The 14308-nt window shown below is 44.6% G+C and overlaps 1 protein-coding gene across 1 annotated transcript in view; it reads right to left on the bottom strand.

Annotated features, from left to right (window-relative positions):
- The window catches only part of SPSB1 (splA/ryanodine receptor domain and SOCS box containing 1), an 81818-nt gene that overhangs the window by 20768 nt on the left and 46742 nt on the right, over positions 1-14308 (bottom strand). The window contains exon 2 of the mRNA XM_069241161.1: positions 5912-6744. Coding sequence (XP_069097262.1) covers positions 5912-6605 — 694 coding nt within the window. The 5' untranslated portion in view covers positions 6606-6744. The remainder of the gene's footprint in view (positions 1-5911; positions 6745-14308) is intronic.

The raw sequence follows: 14308 nt of genomic DNA, 5'->3' as shown, positions 1-14308 counted from the left end.
AGTTTGCATTTTAACAAAAAGTCCAAGAGAAAAACTTTTGTATTGGATGGTTATTGGTGGAGGATCCGGTGTCTCGTTTTTGAAAATGTTATTATAGGTAGTCCTGAAGAAGTCAATGGGCACTCCCTACACGAAACACATGTTGACTGGATGGGCGAAGGTGTGATTTCTTTGATGAAAATTTGAATTCTATGGAAAATATATGTGATGAAATGGGAACAAGCTCAAGAAGAATTAAACAAGACTGTTCACGAAATTGACTGGAGGAGGACTCTTTTCATCCAATTGAATTTATTCTGCATCACTTTCTACATAGGCAGAAAGTAGTAATTTATAGCGTGTGCTGCTAAAATTGTATATAGAACTGAAACGTGCTTATCAAGGATTAGGTTGTATTGTACCATTGGGACAGGGGGTGATAGCAATCGGGTATGCCAGCGCTGATCGACTGTCAGGTGAGGAATTAAGTCTGGATTGGTCAAGGATGGTCTGCCTCAAACTAAGTTCTTGGCGGCTGACACCGAAGGTGGTCCCCAGTTCTCAGTGATGGAAGAAGTCCGGATGCCTGGCACCAAAGTTCCCAGCAAGAAAGCTGTGCATCGCAAAGCTGGTTCTTGAAGTATAGAACCAGGTGGCGGAAGAAAATACAGGTAGAATCTTTGTCCTGTTACATTGTGGACCAAGTCACAAAAGGTCTTATGACTTGAAAACTTTGAAGAAAACCTTGCAAACGTTTGTGTCGAACAATAGATCGTAGGAGAATGTAGAGCATGTGTAAGCTACAGGCACACATGCTATTTAAAGTAGGTGTATTTAAGAAAATAAGGCAGCTAATAAAATGTGCATACGACTGCCATGTTTTATCTGAGACTCAAAACTGAGTTCACAAGGTTGCTCCTTATAGCTGCTTTTCAGCTGCGGTTTGTAAAAGTGCATTAGTGAATGGAGGTTCTTTCGCTTCTCTAGCTTGTTTTCACAAACAGCAGCTGAAAAGCGGCTATAAAGAGCAACCGTGTGAGCTCAGTTTTGCATGAAGAAAGGCAGCTGTAAGATTGTCGGTTGAACAACAAGCATTGTCCTATGCAACAGACCAGGGCATAGACTGGAATGCTTCGCTCCATCCAGCATCACTTGTAAGATAGTTATATAAGACACCAGTAAGGGTTAATGCAGGCCAGATAATGGAAGGATGCTACAGTAAGATGTTCTTATCTCTGGCCCAAAGCATGGAGGCTTTTCATAATATTTCAGCACAGCTTACCGTAACATGCTGATTTGTGTAAACAGCTTTCCAAATTATAACTTGCTGGCTAATTGAATACCAATTTATGGTGACACGGGATTAGGGTTTATATAACCTTTGCCCTGATGTGTAGTAACATATCTTTTGATAATCACAATCCTGATGCATATGGTCTGCACACCAATAGTGTATAAACATATAGTGAAAAAATACCAAATACTATGGACATACTGATTTCAGAGTGCTGGGCACAACTCAATATTCCACCTGTGAGTGAGTCTCGGACAGGTTTTATCACATTCCTAACATGGTCACTTATTGGAGCATAACTCAGAAGTAATGAGACATCTGCCAATTTTCCTTTTCTCCGTCAAGGAGATGTCACTTTTGGGGCCCAGAAAGTTTAACGGGTGTGACATCTACAATAATTTGGGAGTAAAACATAAGATCTGTGCCAAAGGCATCTTACTTCTGGGGGAGTGAGGCTGGCACCAATTTATACAAGGAGACACCTGTTAACTTACTCAAAAAGATCTAAGGCTTAAGACTGGGCAAGCAACCTGGCTAGACGCGGTTCTAGTGTAATAAGATCATATTATGTACCAGTGTTATTGTGGTTAGCTGTATTAGTGCTTCAATGAGTGCATGCCTTCATTGGTCTTGTATCAGCATCAAATGTTCCCAGTTCCTCAAATTAAACTTCTTGTAGGGGAAACTGTGGGTACTTCAGCAGGGACATACCAGAGTCAGTCACAGTTTGGAAAAGTCAGATTGCATCAGAAAAAAAAAAAAGTGCGGACAGTGGGGCAACATTCAAGTAGAGAAACTACACCAGAAGCCGGTGTGGTGGGGAAGGATGTAATACATGGGTGCAAGACAGCAAAACACCACCAATCATCCAGAAACAAGTTAGAGCTGCCACTAGAGGACAATATGAAGAAAATGCACGTGCTTGATTCAGGTGAGATAGGATGGAGACAACAACATATTTTCCAACCGCCCAGCAAAGTTCAACTTTGGCACAGGGAATCAGGCTGCAATGATCACATACTATTGTGGCCAGATGATCAAACCCAATATAACTGGCACTAATCAATATACACACTTAGAGGTGCAGGTTGTGGAGAGACTAGTGTAGTACCCTCCCCTGCTACTCTGACTGGAGATCCTCCTTAAGTCAGATCCAGATCAGGGGACAAATGTTAAGGAGCTTGAAGGACCGTACTATCCTGGCAATAACTGGCCGATTAAAATGACAGTCACTCAGTCCAGATTTTCCTCAAAACTTTAAGAAAAGGGTAGTCCTCTGTCCCATTTTAGTTTAGATTAGTCTCCCTGCGACTTGCCTAGGTGAAACTCTTGTGCACTATAATTTTCACAATGCATGTTTGACAGTAGCAATCGAAACTAATTCGGTCAGGGCTCACTGATAGAAGATGTTTGCTACGTCAAGATGGAGCTAGAACTTGCGATTTGCCAGATGACATCTGCTTAGTCTGCTCCGACAATCAGATATCCTGCTAGACGGTTGGCTAGCACAACTGCTGGTTTGACCACCTCAGACGTAGGGCTTCCTAGCCCTTGTCAGCAACCACAGAAGATCCTGAGCCATTTCCTGCAAGAAAGGATGGAGGTGGAAAATCAGCCCTAATGATGGGTCCTCTGAAACCTGAGGCTCCAATGCAGGCTCCGCATTTGCTATCTGGCGTACAAGATGAGGAGGGTGCACAAGACTAGAAGTCCAGGAAGCCTCAGAGCAATCCGGAGAGGCCCACAACCCTGAAAGGCTGGCCTCTCAGAAGTGGAAAAGTCTTGAATGCTACTGTGTACAGAAGAGCCCTATAAAATAAATCTGAGCGGGGTTCAGGTGGGATTTCAGCTCATTAATGGAAAATAATACCACATGATACAAGAGTATGGCCTGCAGCGAGCAGACTTTCACCAGCCAGCTATTGGCATATACAAACACATTAATCCCGTACCTCAGAGGGTAGGCCACGCCCACCATCACTCTTGCTAAAAATCAAGGGGGCTGAAGTAAGGTCAAAGGGAAACATGGCAAAGTCAAGTATTCCGACCCTTCTACAGGCAACACCTGTGAGACTGCTGGACCGGTACGTGAAAACACACTAAGGAAGTCCAGAGTCACCAGGGGGTCTCCTTTGTTCAGAGGAAAAAGAACTCAAATCAGAGTGAGCATTTTGAAATTGCCATAAGAAATACATTTAGTTGCTAGAGATCATGTACAGGCCTAAAGTCTCCTTTGGTACGAGGAAGTACTTAGAGTGGTAAGCCCTCTTGCCAAACAGAGTAGCCAGTACAAGCTCGCTGGCCGTGTTCCATAAGTCAAAGATATACCTGCCCCGAAGACACTGTGTTTAAGGATCTTAAGTCTAAACTACAGAAACCATTGCCTTCAGAGAGCTGGAACATATCTATGGCTTTCAGAAGTCCCAGGGCTTGGGTGGAAAGGCATTAATAATTTCTTTACTTTTAAACACTTGTACCACCACACTTTCAGGTGCAGGAGGTGTAAATAAAAATTAATAATAAAAATCATCAGGGTCATTGAGTGCTGGCCTGTCGCCTAGCTGCAGGTCAATCGTTCTGACGGCCTAAGCATTTCTTAGTCCTAGTCGACATGAACACCAGAGAGCCTTGTTCAATGGCAGTAGTGGCTCAGATGAGGTTGAAGATCTGTTAATAAATTTGCCTTCATTTTAACAGTAGGCAATAGTAACCATAGGACAGACGCCCTTCGTACCACAGAGAAAGAAGCACTTTTTTTTTTTCCGGTTAGTGGCCCAAGTGCGGAGTCCAACTCATTTGCCAGATAACGTATCTAGCTCACTGGCATTCTGTATATCTATATACGCTAACAGGTATGCTCACCCACTGCTTTCCATCGGGCATACCCACTTAATCAACATTTGCACAAGGAATAATATTTTAGTAGGGCCATCACCAACTTTATTAGTGGCTACTAGAATGGGTAAGGGTCCTACTAAATAAATTACTATTTCTTGTGCAGGCTGTGATTCTCTAGGTATGCTTGACGGAAAGCAGTGGGTGAGGATACCCATTAGTGAATATGATTGATAGTGTTGGGAGAACGTACCCTTCCCCTTTAAAATAAATTAAAAAAAAAAAAATCTTGCCCCTACTGTGGAAGGCTCACTATTTGCCTCCCTCTGTAATTTGGATTCTGTAAATTCAGACTCAGCCCACCATCACTATAGTGAGAGGAAGCAAGTTATCCTCATCCTTTTCAACATCGAGAGGAACATTTTCTACAGTCTGAAAGGTCAGTTGATAAGATTAAATGTTCGACTCCATTTTTTTCTAAACGTCAGTGCAATCTGTTTCTATGCCAATACTACCACAGTCCGGTTTCATAATGACTGCCTGTGCTTTTGTAATCTTGTACTTGGGCTCAGGACTGACATGGCAAGATGTTAGTTTGGTTTCATAGTCTGGTATCAACTGGATCTGGGGCTGGTGCTAGAGTAAGCACTTGCAACAGCCCAGAAGGAAAGCTGGAGAGGAAGGCTAAACTAGAAAGGTGCCAGAAATGTGTACCAAGGTCAGCTAGCTGAAGGCCAACAGAGGGCTCAAAGGTGCGTCAGAGTGAGCGAGGAATATATGAAAATTACAGCATTGCCTCCTGGAAGGCTATCTGCAGCAGGGTTGACAGTCAATGAATTCAGGGCACACAGATCGGAGTCAGAAGACTGATCTTCAATTGGTGCCAGCTTGCCTGATTTTGGGTGGCAGAATGGGCTTAGAGTCCTACGTAGCCTTCTGGTGCTTAAGGTAGCTTTTCAATATACTGGAAGACTGTGCAAAAACAGGACTTTTGTCCTTTAATGGCTTCTTGAGTGAGGTCCCAAGTGACTCTGCACTTTGGAACAGGACCTTGGTTTAAACTGTGACCCCCCCTTATGTTTGGTGATCACACGACTGAGTTGCAGCCTGGAATCCAAGCAGTAGACATGTGCGGGTCTGTGACCAACATCTGTTCCCTGTAGTCTGTACGGCACCCGGATGGATTCAGCAGAGACATCTTCCCTAGTACACTGCAAAAAAACAACAACAACAAAAAAAAAAAACACACACACACGTCTTCAGATGACTGATAAAGCTGAGAGCAGAGTACCAGATCTGCAAAGGAAGCGTCAAGAGCAAAGTCAGCAGTACAGGGTTATCAGGCTACCAACTACTGACACACATGATCACTGGATTCATAGAATGTTTGCAGCAGTGTGGTGCATGGGTACACTCTAAAAGTGAGGAATCTGCAATTGTGAGTAGTCATCTGAAAGTGAATGTCTCCCCTCAGCAAGGAGGCATCAGAATGTTTAGAAGAAACAGCTGCAGGCAGATGCAAATCTGTAGCACCAGATTAAGAAAACTCAGAAAATCCTATTTAACTATGTCAAACTGAAATACAACATTGCCCCAACTTAAACATTAAGAGTTAAGTACAACTCCGTTTCAAATGTAAGCCTACAACATGATTCTGTAACTCAAACAAGTTAATGTTCCTTGCTGAATCAGCCTCTGCGCTTCCTTACAAGATGCAGCAATGCCAGATCAGGCTTGTACCAGCCCCACTAGATAATTAAAGTTCCCTCCAATCAATCTGTTCATAGTATTAAGAGTACTTACGGTCCAGCCCATTCAAGTAGCGCATCCTGATTTCACAGTGTCCCCAGACCGCACTGACCACAGGGTAGAGTTTCTTGCCCTTGAGTCCACGAAAGGCCACACCCATGTACTGCCCGTCCACAATGAAACTGAGTGTGCCCTCATCCATGTCAAGCACAACAAGGAAGGTGTCAGGAACAATGAAAGTCTCATCAGGCTCCAAGAACGCAGGGTATGTTCTGCTTTGCTGATTCTTGCCATCATGGTAGAGTTTATTGCGTCCCAGGTCCCAGCCCCAGGACTCCCCATTGTTCCCTATCAGCGTGGTGTATCCCACAGAGTGAAGTGGAGCATCTGATGTGGCAACCCCAACAACCGCATGCGTACCCCGCTGCCTCATGACCCAAGAGATCTCCCAGACGTGCAGGCCTCTTGTGTAGCCCACCTTGCCACGGATAGCGTCTGTACTCTGTGCTACTGGGTGCCGGTGGAAGATGAGTTTGTCGTCTTCCTTCACAAAGACATTTAGTGAGCGGTCATCATTGTTCCAGGAGTGCTGAAGTTGAACCTGGTGCGAGACACATGGCATGTCCAGCAGAAGATCCAGGCGGGGAGGGGTGCAGTAGTCCTGGCCTTGCAACTCAGGCTTCAATGGCCTGTAGCCTGGGTCCCGCATGTCTACAGTTTTTATCCCCACAGTGACCTTCTGGCCCATGTTCAGTTTTAATTTCAACTCTAAGGGCGTGTACAGGATTGATCAGTCCTGCCCCTGAAGTACAGCAGTCCAATCAGACGGCAGGTCCCACATCCAACTCTGCACAGCTGTGTTGAAGACGTGTACAATCCAGAGTTATCTAATGGAAAGAATAAAGATTGCATTAATGGGGTAGGTTAATCATCAACAGGTCTGACTCTCAAACAGGAGTCCCTCTATGAACCCTGAACCGAAGGCACTGAGCAGACCCAGTTACATATTGGGCAATCCCAGCAAACAAGGGAATGGATTGCAAGATTCTGAGAAGCGTTTTTAAATAGCTAGTTTTACATCAATTACTCATTCTACCAAACTAGTGTTAAGGTGGTACCACTTAAAATTGGAACACGTTAAACAGAATTCAAGGTAAATGGTGTTATGCGGGCAACACATCAGTGCATTAAGTGCAGCTTCAAAAAGCCACGGATGCATCAGATAGTTACATCCAGTCTTAATAGATGTAAAGGCGATTTAAAGTTTTCTTAAATAAACTGAAATAAAGAAGCACAATAATTCCCAAAACAATCCACTAAACACTGTACCACCAGGTTGGAAGGTGAGTGGGCTGTGAAAGCCAACCGTTACTATTGAAGATGGAGAAATTAACCCAAGTCATAAAAACTAACTCGCTGCCACAGCATGTGCAACATGAAACAGTATAAAACGACACAAAAATGTTGGCAAATGTATCAGATTAACATCCAGTATTCTATCAAAGATTCTGCAGTATCAGTGCTGCTTGAGGACCCTACACCACACCAGCAGGGGCTGGCAGATTAAAGACTAGTTCCTCGAAAACACTCAACATCTGTGCCCTGAAATAAACCTACCTAGCACACAGACCAACACCTGGAGAGTAAAATGATGAAGACAATATTAAAGAAAGTCATCGGGTCACTGCTTTATTGGCGGTATCAATGCACAGTCCAGAGCTTGACACTAGATTGTAGTTAAAATGTATTAATTCTCCCTAGCGTTCCAAAGTACATCCCAATGAGCAGGGATATTCCAGTTCAAACTACGTTTGCTTTCCGATTAAGTGAAGCACAACTTACATTACTAAAAGGTTGCCATGTTCGCTCAACTACTTCTCCAAAGCAAAAATACCCATAGGCCAGAGTAGAAAGAGTGGCAAGCTGTGGCGAGCAGTATCCCCGTCAAAACTGGCCGACAATCTGGCTAGAGACCACAGCCCCTGGTTTTCCACAGCATACTCCACAGCTGTGGCCAGAGCATACTACACCTTTTCTAAGAAACATCAATACAGCTCGTGGAGCTGAGCTAATCATGAACGTGCCAGCCAGTAACACAACTTATTCCCTAGGAACCCAGAAACCCTGGCATAGTCTTCAATTGGCATGTAGCATAAACATTTTCAAGCCCCCGAACAATGCTACTGAGCGCCAACATACTACAGAAAAAAAAGCGCGTCTGTGGAAACGGAGTTATACTGAGCACATAGTTCAAGGAGATATCAGAAGCGTAGGTAAAACATGGAAAGGGAAGAGGATACAGACAGGACTGAAGTAAGGAGGCTAGCTTAACTCACCGCAGCTCACTAGTTTAAAATGCCCTTAGTTTGACTCCGTTATTCACTCTTCCGAAGAGACGAATAAAAAGTGTTACACTGAGTTAGGTAGCAGTAATACCTATAATTTCTAGTACTGCAAAGTATAGCAGATGGTAAATTGAAAGAAGCTAGGTTTTAATCACCATTTCGTGATGCACAGGGAACCTATAAACAAGTATTACAGTAAATCGGTTGTGTGGAGTTAACCGTCACGCCGGAGTGAGACTTTGATGAGCTTCCGGCTGCTTGTGCAGATAATGCATATCCTGCTGGTTGGCTACAGCTCTGAACGGACTGCGCAAGGACTGGGATCCGGCGACTGACGCCGAGAACGGTTGCTGGAGAGAACCCAATATGGCGGCTCCTCATCGTTCAGTGCGCGGACACTCCCAGCCACTTAGGCATGTTTGCCTACAATACATTTATTTCTTAACTGGCACGAACAGGCTATCAAACTACTGAACAGTGATTCAGTGAGGACATCTAAAGGTGACCCGGCAGACTGGGACAGATTGTCCGGCAGATCTGGGGACTCTCCTTACAGTAGCAGCCCCCCCCAACTCCTCCCTCCACCCCCCCCCCCCCCAAAAAAATGTCTGAGAAAAAAGATTTAAACATATACAATAATTTTATTTCCACTGAGTTTGCTACTACTTGCACGATAAATTGTAAGCTTCTGGGGGTGCGGGCCAGTTGCCTGAAGTGCCGAGAAGAGGGAGCTGAATTCTATCATACGATCTGGAATTGCCCGGTCTCTCTCCTGTATGCCTTTGGGGTGCACACGGCCTAATTTATCAACGGTTTTACTGTTGGGGCAAATTGCATAAGTTTGATGAGATGTCAGGCTTTAAAAATGAACTGGCTTATATCGGAAGAGATGGGTATTGGCTGGAGTAAGGAAGATTGCAATACTTGGGTCCCTTTCCCCTCAGGTCAATAGCAGCAATACCCCACCTTTACTGGACACTGTTTGAAGAGCTCTAATTGTGGAGTACGCTAGAGATTGCTGAATGTCAGAATTATATAAAAATGATCAAGCCATGCTTACTTTGTGGTCAGAACTCAGGCATCAGAAATCATACTACCCCCCCCCCCCCCCCCAGGGCGTTTATCTGGAATAAACTTCCAGAGGTGTCCAAATCTATACTCTAAAGACCCAAAGACATGTGAATGCATCAAAAGGCTCTAGAAGGAACTCCTAGCACTCCGGGTTTACCTAATTAAAACGGCCAGATCCGGTTAGTTGCTTTACTTTGGGCTGTCGATGACAAGAACCTATAGGCACTCTCCTCAGCTAGTAAACTAATTACACACCAAGTACTGACAGGTAAGTTATCAATAGCTTAGAAATTGAAGGACGTTAATCTTCCACAGATCAGACTGGAGGAGATAGGGTTGCCACCTCGCCAGTGTTTTTTTTAAATGGAGGCCAGACAAAGAAGAAAAAAAAAAATGGCAACCCAAGGAGGAAAACGTTTTGATTCTCTACGCAGTGGTGGAATTAACAGCATTAATTTGAGATCAACTTGCCCAATGCCCTTGCCCTTTATGTATCTATGGACGAATCTACACCTCACCAGCACAATTAGTTCTTGCTGCAAGGGTGGGTCTGTCTACATGATTTTAATACGGTTGAGAAATTACCAATAAAAGGTGGGGAGACAATCATTGGTATTTATAAAAGCACAACTTATCACACCAATGGGGTATCCAGGCACTGGAGTGCTCGAGTGACTAGTTGCAGCGTAATTAGGGTTGACTTTATAAGAATCTGCGATGATTGTGCCACACTGGTTTCTTCTCTCTCCTCTTTCAGTAGGAGTTGGACCCTTTTCCTTTGATACCACAGAAATGCCCAAAGTGTCCCCTTTGAATGTGCAAATAAATCAAATTGGTTAAGGTCACTAAAACGCTGGCACATTACATACGTAATGCACCAGATTAAGTTGTAACCAACCCAATGTTTTCTTGATAAGAAAACTGAATCAAATATTAAGAGGGCACAGGGAGGCATCATGACTTTTATTAATAAAAAATAAAAAAATTAACACTTGCTATTAACCTAGGTCTGAGCTCAATGAGAAGGACTGATGTGTGATGGGAAATGATCTCATCTTATATTGAACTCGCCAATCCAAAAGGCAATAAAAAAAAAAGTCAATTTGTGCAATTGATGGCATTGATACCGTCCTTTCTGCTGGAATGACTATTGTAATTACCTTTCAACAGAGTGGTCGCAATGGCACACTAACTCCTCACTTTCCCTGCTGGAATGACTGCTAATAAAGTTAACTCCTGGATCACTGTTCGAGAAAGAATTCACATATGTATCAGATGTTTACCTCTGTCGAAAATATACTTCAGGTATGCTAAGCTGTGACGGGTGCACCTGTAAACTCAAGGACTTAACCTTAATTTAAATTAATTTACTAGGATACAACCATGCAGGTGAGCATGTGTATAAGTCAGGGGGTCTCCGACCTCTTCTGTAGTAAGACCTACTTTTGTTTAATGGAAATCATAACAAGCTACCAATATTTCTAGTAGGATAGTGACCACAACAGACAAGATGACATCCATAAAAGAACCAGCAGTGTCTCACCTCAATTCAGGCAAGATTGCCAGCACTATTGTGGAAAAGGTTTTATCAATTTGAAATGCCTCAACGTTGTATACAAATTACAGTCATAACTGCAATGCCTCTGGCAAAAGGGTAATAATCACGTAAATTAGTCTCTTCTGTGCCTTTTGATTGATTACTCAAACAGCTTTATATAGGTTTTGGGATTCCAACCATTACCCCCCCCGCCCCCCCAAACATAAGTTTAAATTCTAAAAATACGAACAATTGGTCTTGAATGTACACTTTCAATTTTTGATGCATATATTATTTCAAACGAACGCTTCTAAATTATTGGGCTTGGCTGCACATAGGAGAGCTACTTATAGCTAGCTGCAGAGCTATCAGTAGCTCACAACCTACTTGTAAGAAACCGGATATAAGCAGTGCGCCAGTTTTGCAGTGAACAAGAAACCAGGCAGCTTCACATCTGACATTTCACCTCAAGATTCACTGTGCCAGCCTAGTTTGAAAACCACCCCACTGAGCATAGACCAACTCTGCAGGTATGTCCAACATCCTGCGGAGACCACGTGCACACCACAGCCACAGATTTACCGAGACCACGCACTTCCGTTTATCAGCAGCACATGTATGAAACCAGCCTCTGAGCACAATGATTTAAGAGTCCGCCATTGCTTTTGGAATTATTGTTGCCACAACTTGACGATCTGCAATGAGTCACCTTGTACTACTTGGGAAATAGTAGTGAGGGGGGCTTATATTTCTTGACCGTTTAACGACTTTCTTCACCCTGAGGTAGTCAATGCGGATGGGTCTCAGACGTACCTGGCCTTGAACAAGGCATTCAGACGGGTTATTTCAAGGACAAACACTGACGAAGCTCAGATGTGGCCAGACAAAGTATTTTCCGCTCCCAGAAAGGGCCGCAGGTTGTGGTTTTGGCAGCTCGGTCTGAAGTCGAGACAGCACCTGCACACTGTACTGAGGAGGTCTAGGCTAGCATCCGACAGCCCCTCAATCAGTATATTGGGGGGGGGGGCGTGATCCAGTCAGATCTGCAGCAGTTTAAGATCAATGCACTGATTAATGAACGAGGATTCGCATCCAAGTGTAAGTAAACCTGCGGCTAGAAACCCCGATTTAGAAGATGGTGCATTTCACAGAGGTCCGTGCCACCACAATGCCAGCTTATAATAAAAACAAGCATTTGCAATACAATGGGTCTCGCGTGTGCTCTAGTTCGAGCCATTAGCGTTGTAAATTCTTAACTGGACTGTTCTTGCCACAGACTGCAAAGGAAAAATAAGTTCGCTGGCAGTCAAACATTTCGCCAAATTGCAATTATCCATGTAACAGGGTCGATGGCCAAGGCGGTAACAAAGCTTCCCCATGGAGGGACTAACGTAAAGCATTTACCAAAGTCAAAGGATTTTTGGGAAGCACGCAACGAGTGAAAGTGATGGGCGTGAGGCGGGTGTGGTTAAAAGCCCTTTAGATACCAACACGTCGGCAAAGGAGCGCTTATGCGCTGCTATGCTCGACCTGGTGACACCAACGAATACTAAGCAAAGCGCAACAAACAGTTAGCTTAAATTACGAAACAAAAAAGATTGGCTTTTCCACAGCTAAATTCAGCCTAAATGTGCACTGGGAGAGGAGTGCGGGTTGTAATGAGAATAGAAGCGGCGCCTCCACTACGGGCTACCGGGGTCTTTTTAGAGTTTCGGTGTATGAATAGTTGGATGAAGATGCATGCATTGGCAATACAAGGGGCGAGAGGGACTCCCGGAGCTAGAATAACTGCGCGCAATGGTATCCAGGCGGTCATTAGGAGCAACATGGAGAGAACCGCCACGCAGTCTAAAGGTCCGGGTGCAGGAGCCAGAGTAACATCAAGCGCAGCCAAGGTTAAGAAATGCATGTGGCCCCGGTGACTACCGTGGGCAGTTCATAGAGAATAGTTTAACTGTCCGTGTTATTAATAGCCAGTCAACATGTCGTGCACTGCGGCTGTGCAACAGAGTCATACCCTCAGCAGATTAACAAAAATCGGAGCAGGCGAGATGGCACAGCTTTAATTTTAAACAAAGCAGGCTTCTAGTGGCGCAACTATGGACATACTGTGGAGGGGGGTCGGAAACGTGCACCAGCATTGCCACAATGAACAGGACGCAAACTGACAAGAAAAAGCAAGCCGGAGGGAGCACAGCGGGAAGCTGCATCAAGTGGTACCGAATTCACGCCAAGAAAAATCCCACATACAAGCAGAACAGGTTGTTAGTAGAGGTCACCAAGAACCAATCCCTTCAACAGATAGATTTCTAACCAAAGCAACAATCGTTTTGGTGTATGCCATCAATGCATACAGTCATGACCAGGCAAGGCGCAATCAAGACCTCCAAATCCCAGCCAGTACGCTATGTATTGTGGGCCCCTTAACCAACCAAGGCCAGGGTTTGCCAGTCATACTGTATCGGGAGAGAGGAGTACGTCCAACAGCCCCTTGTTTTACGGAACCCTTGCTCTCAACAGGGGTGGACAGTAAAGATGGTCACCACTTAACTAAAGAGTTAAGTCATGGCCCACTCATCCGTAGTGACCAAACTACCTGCAGAACAATCAATATACATTTGCCACACCATACAAGAATCCTAGCATTACTTCCATCCCAAGTACCGCCAACTGGCAATATCGCTACATAAAAAGGGTGCAACGGCTAAAAGCACCCTACGAATAAATAGAATGAATTACGGAAGGCTGGGTAGAATCATCCCTGCCCCCTTTAGAGAGCAGGAGAACAAGGGACCCACAGCATGCCCCATTAGTGAGAGCTAGAGCGTGAAATGATCCAAATAAACGGGCCCATTGTAACTGGCCTAATGTCAGGTGCCAGGACAAAGCCCGACCTTTGACCTCTCCATGAGCTGGTGAGGCCAAGCGTTGAGTAAAAGCACTTACCCTCTGAGCTGTAGAGCCCTGTACCAGGATCGTTTTTCCGTCCAGTCTTCCCTATTGGCCACGAACAGTCCAATTACACACAGGCAGCAGTTATCCTAATTGTGAAGAGACATTCCTCACATAGCTGCGCGGAGCTCAACCCTAACGTGGGGGACTCTGGTTCCCTTCCCAGAAGGCAGGAGCATTCCACTGGCTGGGTCTCCAGGCCCCCTCCTAAACACAAGGTGGGCTGCGGAGTCTGGGAATTTAGTACTGCAGAGCTGCAAACGCGCGCTTAAGTTTAGACATCCAGAGATTCCGGAGCTGTGAAGAGGCGCTTTGGACATGCGCAGACGGCGGCGCTGGAACACAGATTAGGCAACCTGCTTTAGTCAGACTGACATGAGAGAATAGGCTTCAGGGTACTCACTCAAGTACATATTAATTGACTATGGCGGACTACCCTAAGGCTACTAGCCCCATTTGTAACCTTCCGTGTGGCAGAGCAAAGTAGCGACCAAAAAAAAAAAAAAAACAACACACATTTGCAATACAATAGTTCTCAGCTTTATA

The sequence above is a fragment of the Pleurodeles waltl genome, chromosome 6, assembly GCF_031143425.1.
Source record: "Pleurodeles waltl isolate 20211129_DDA chromosome 6, aPleWal1.hap1.20221129, whole genome shotgun sequence".
NCBI lineage: Eukaryota > Metazoa > Chordata > Amphibia > Caudata > Salamandridae > Pleurodeles > Pleurodeles waltl.
Note: the sequence above shows the minus strand (reverse complement) of the source record. Positions and strands in the feature narration are given on the sequence as shown.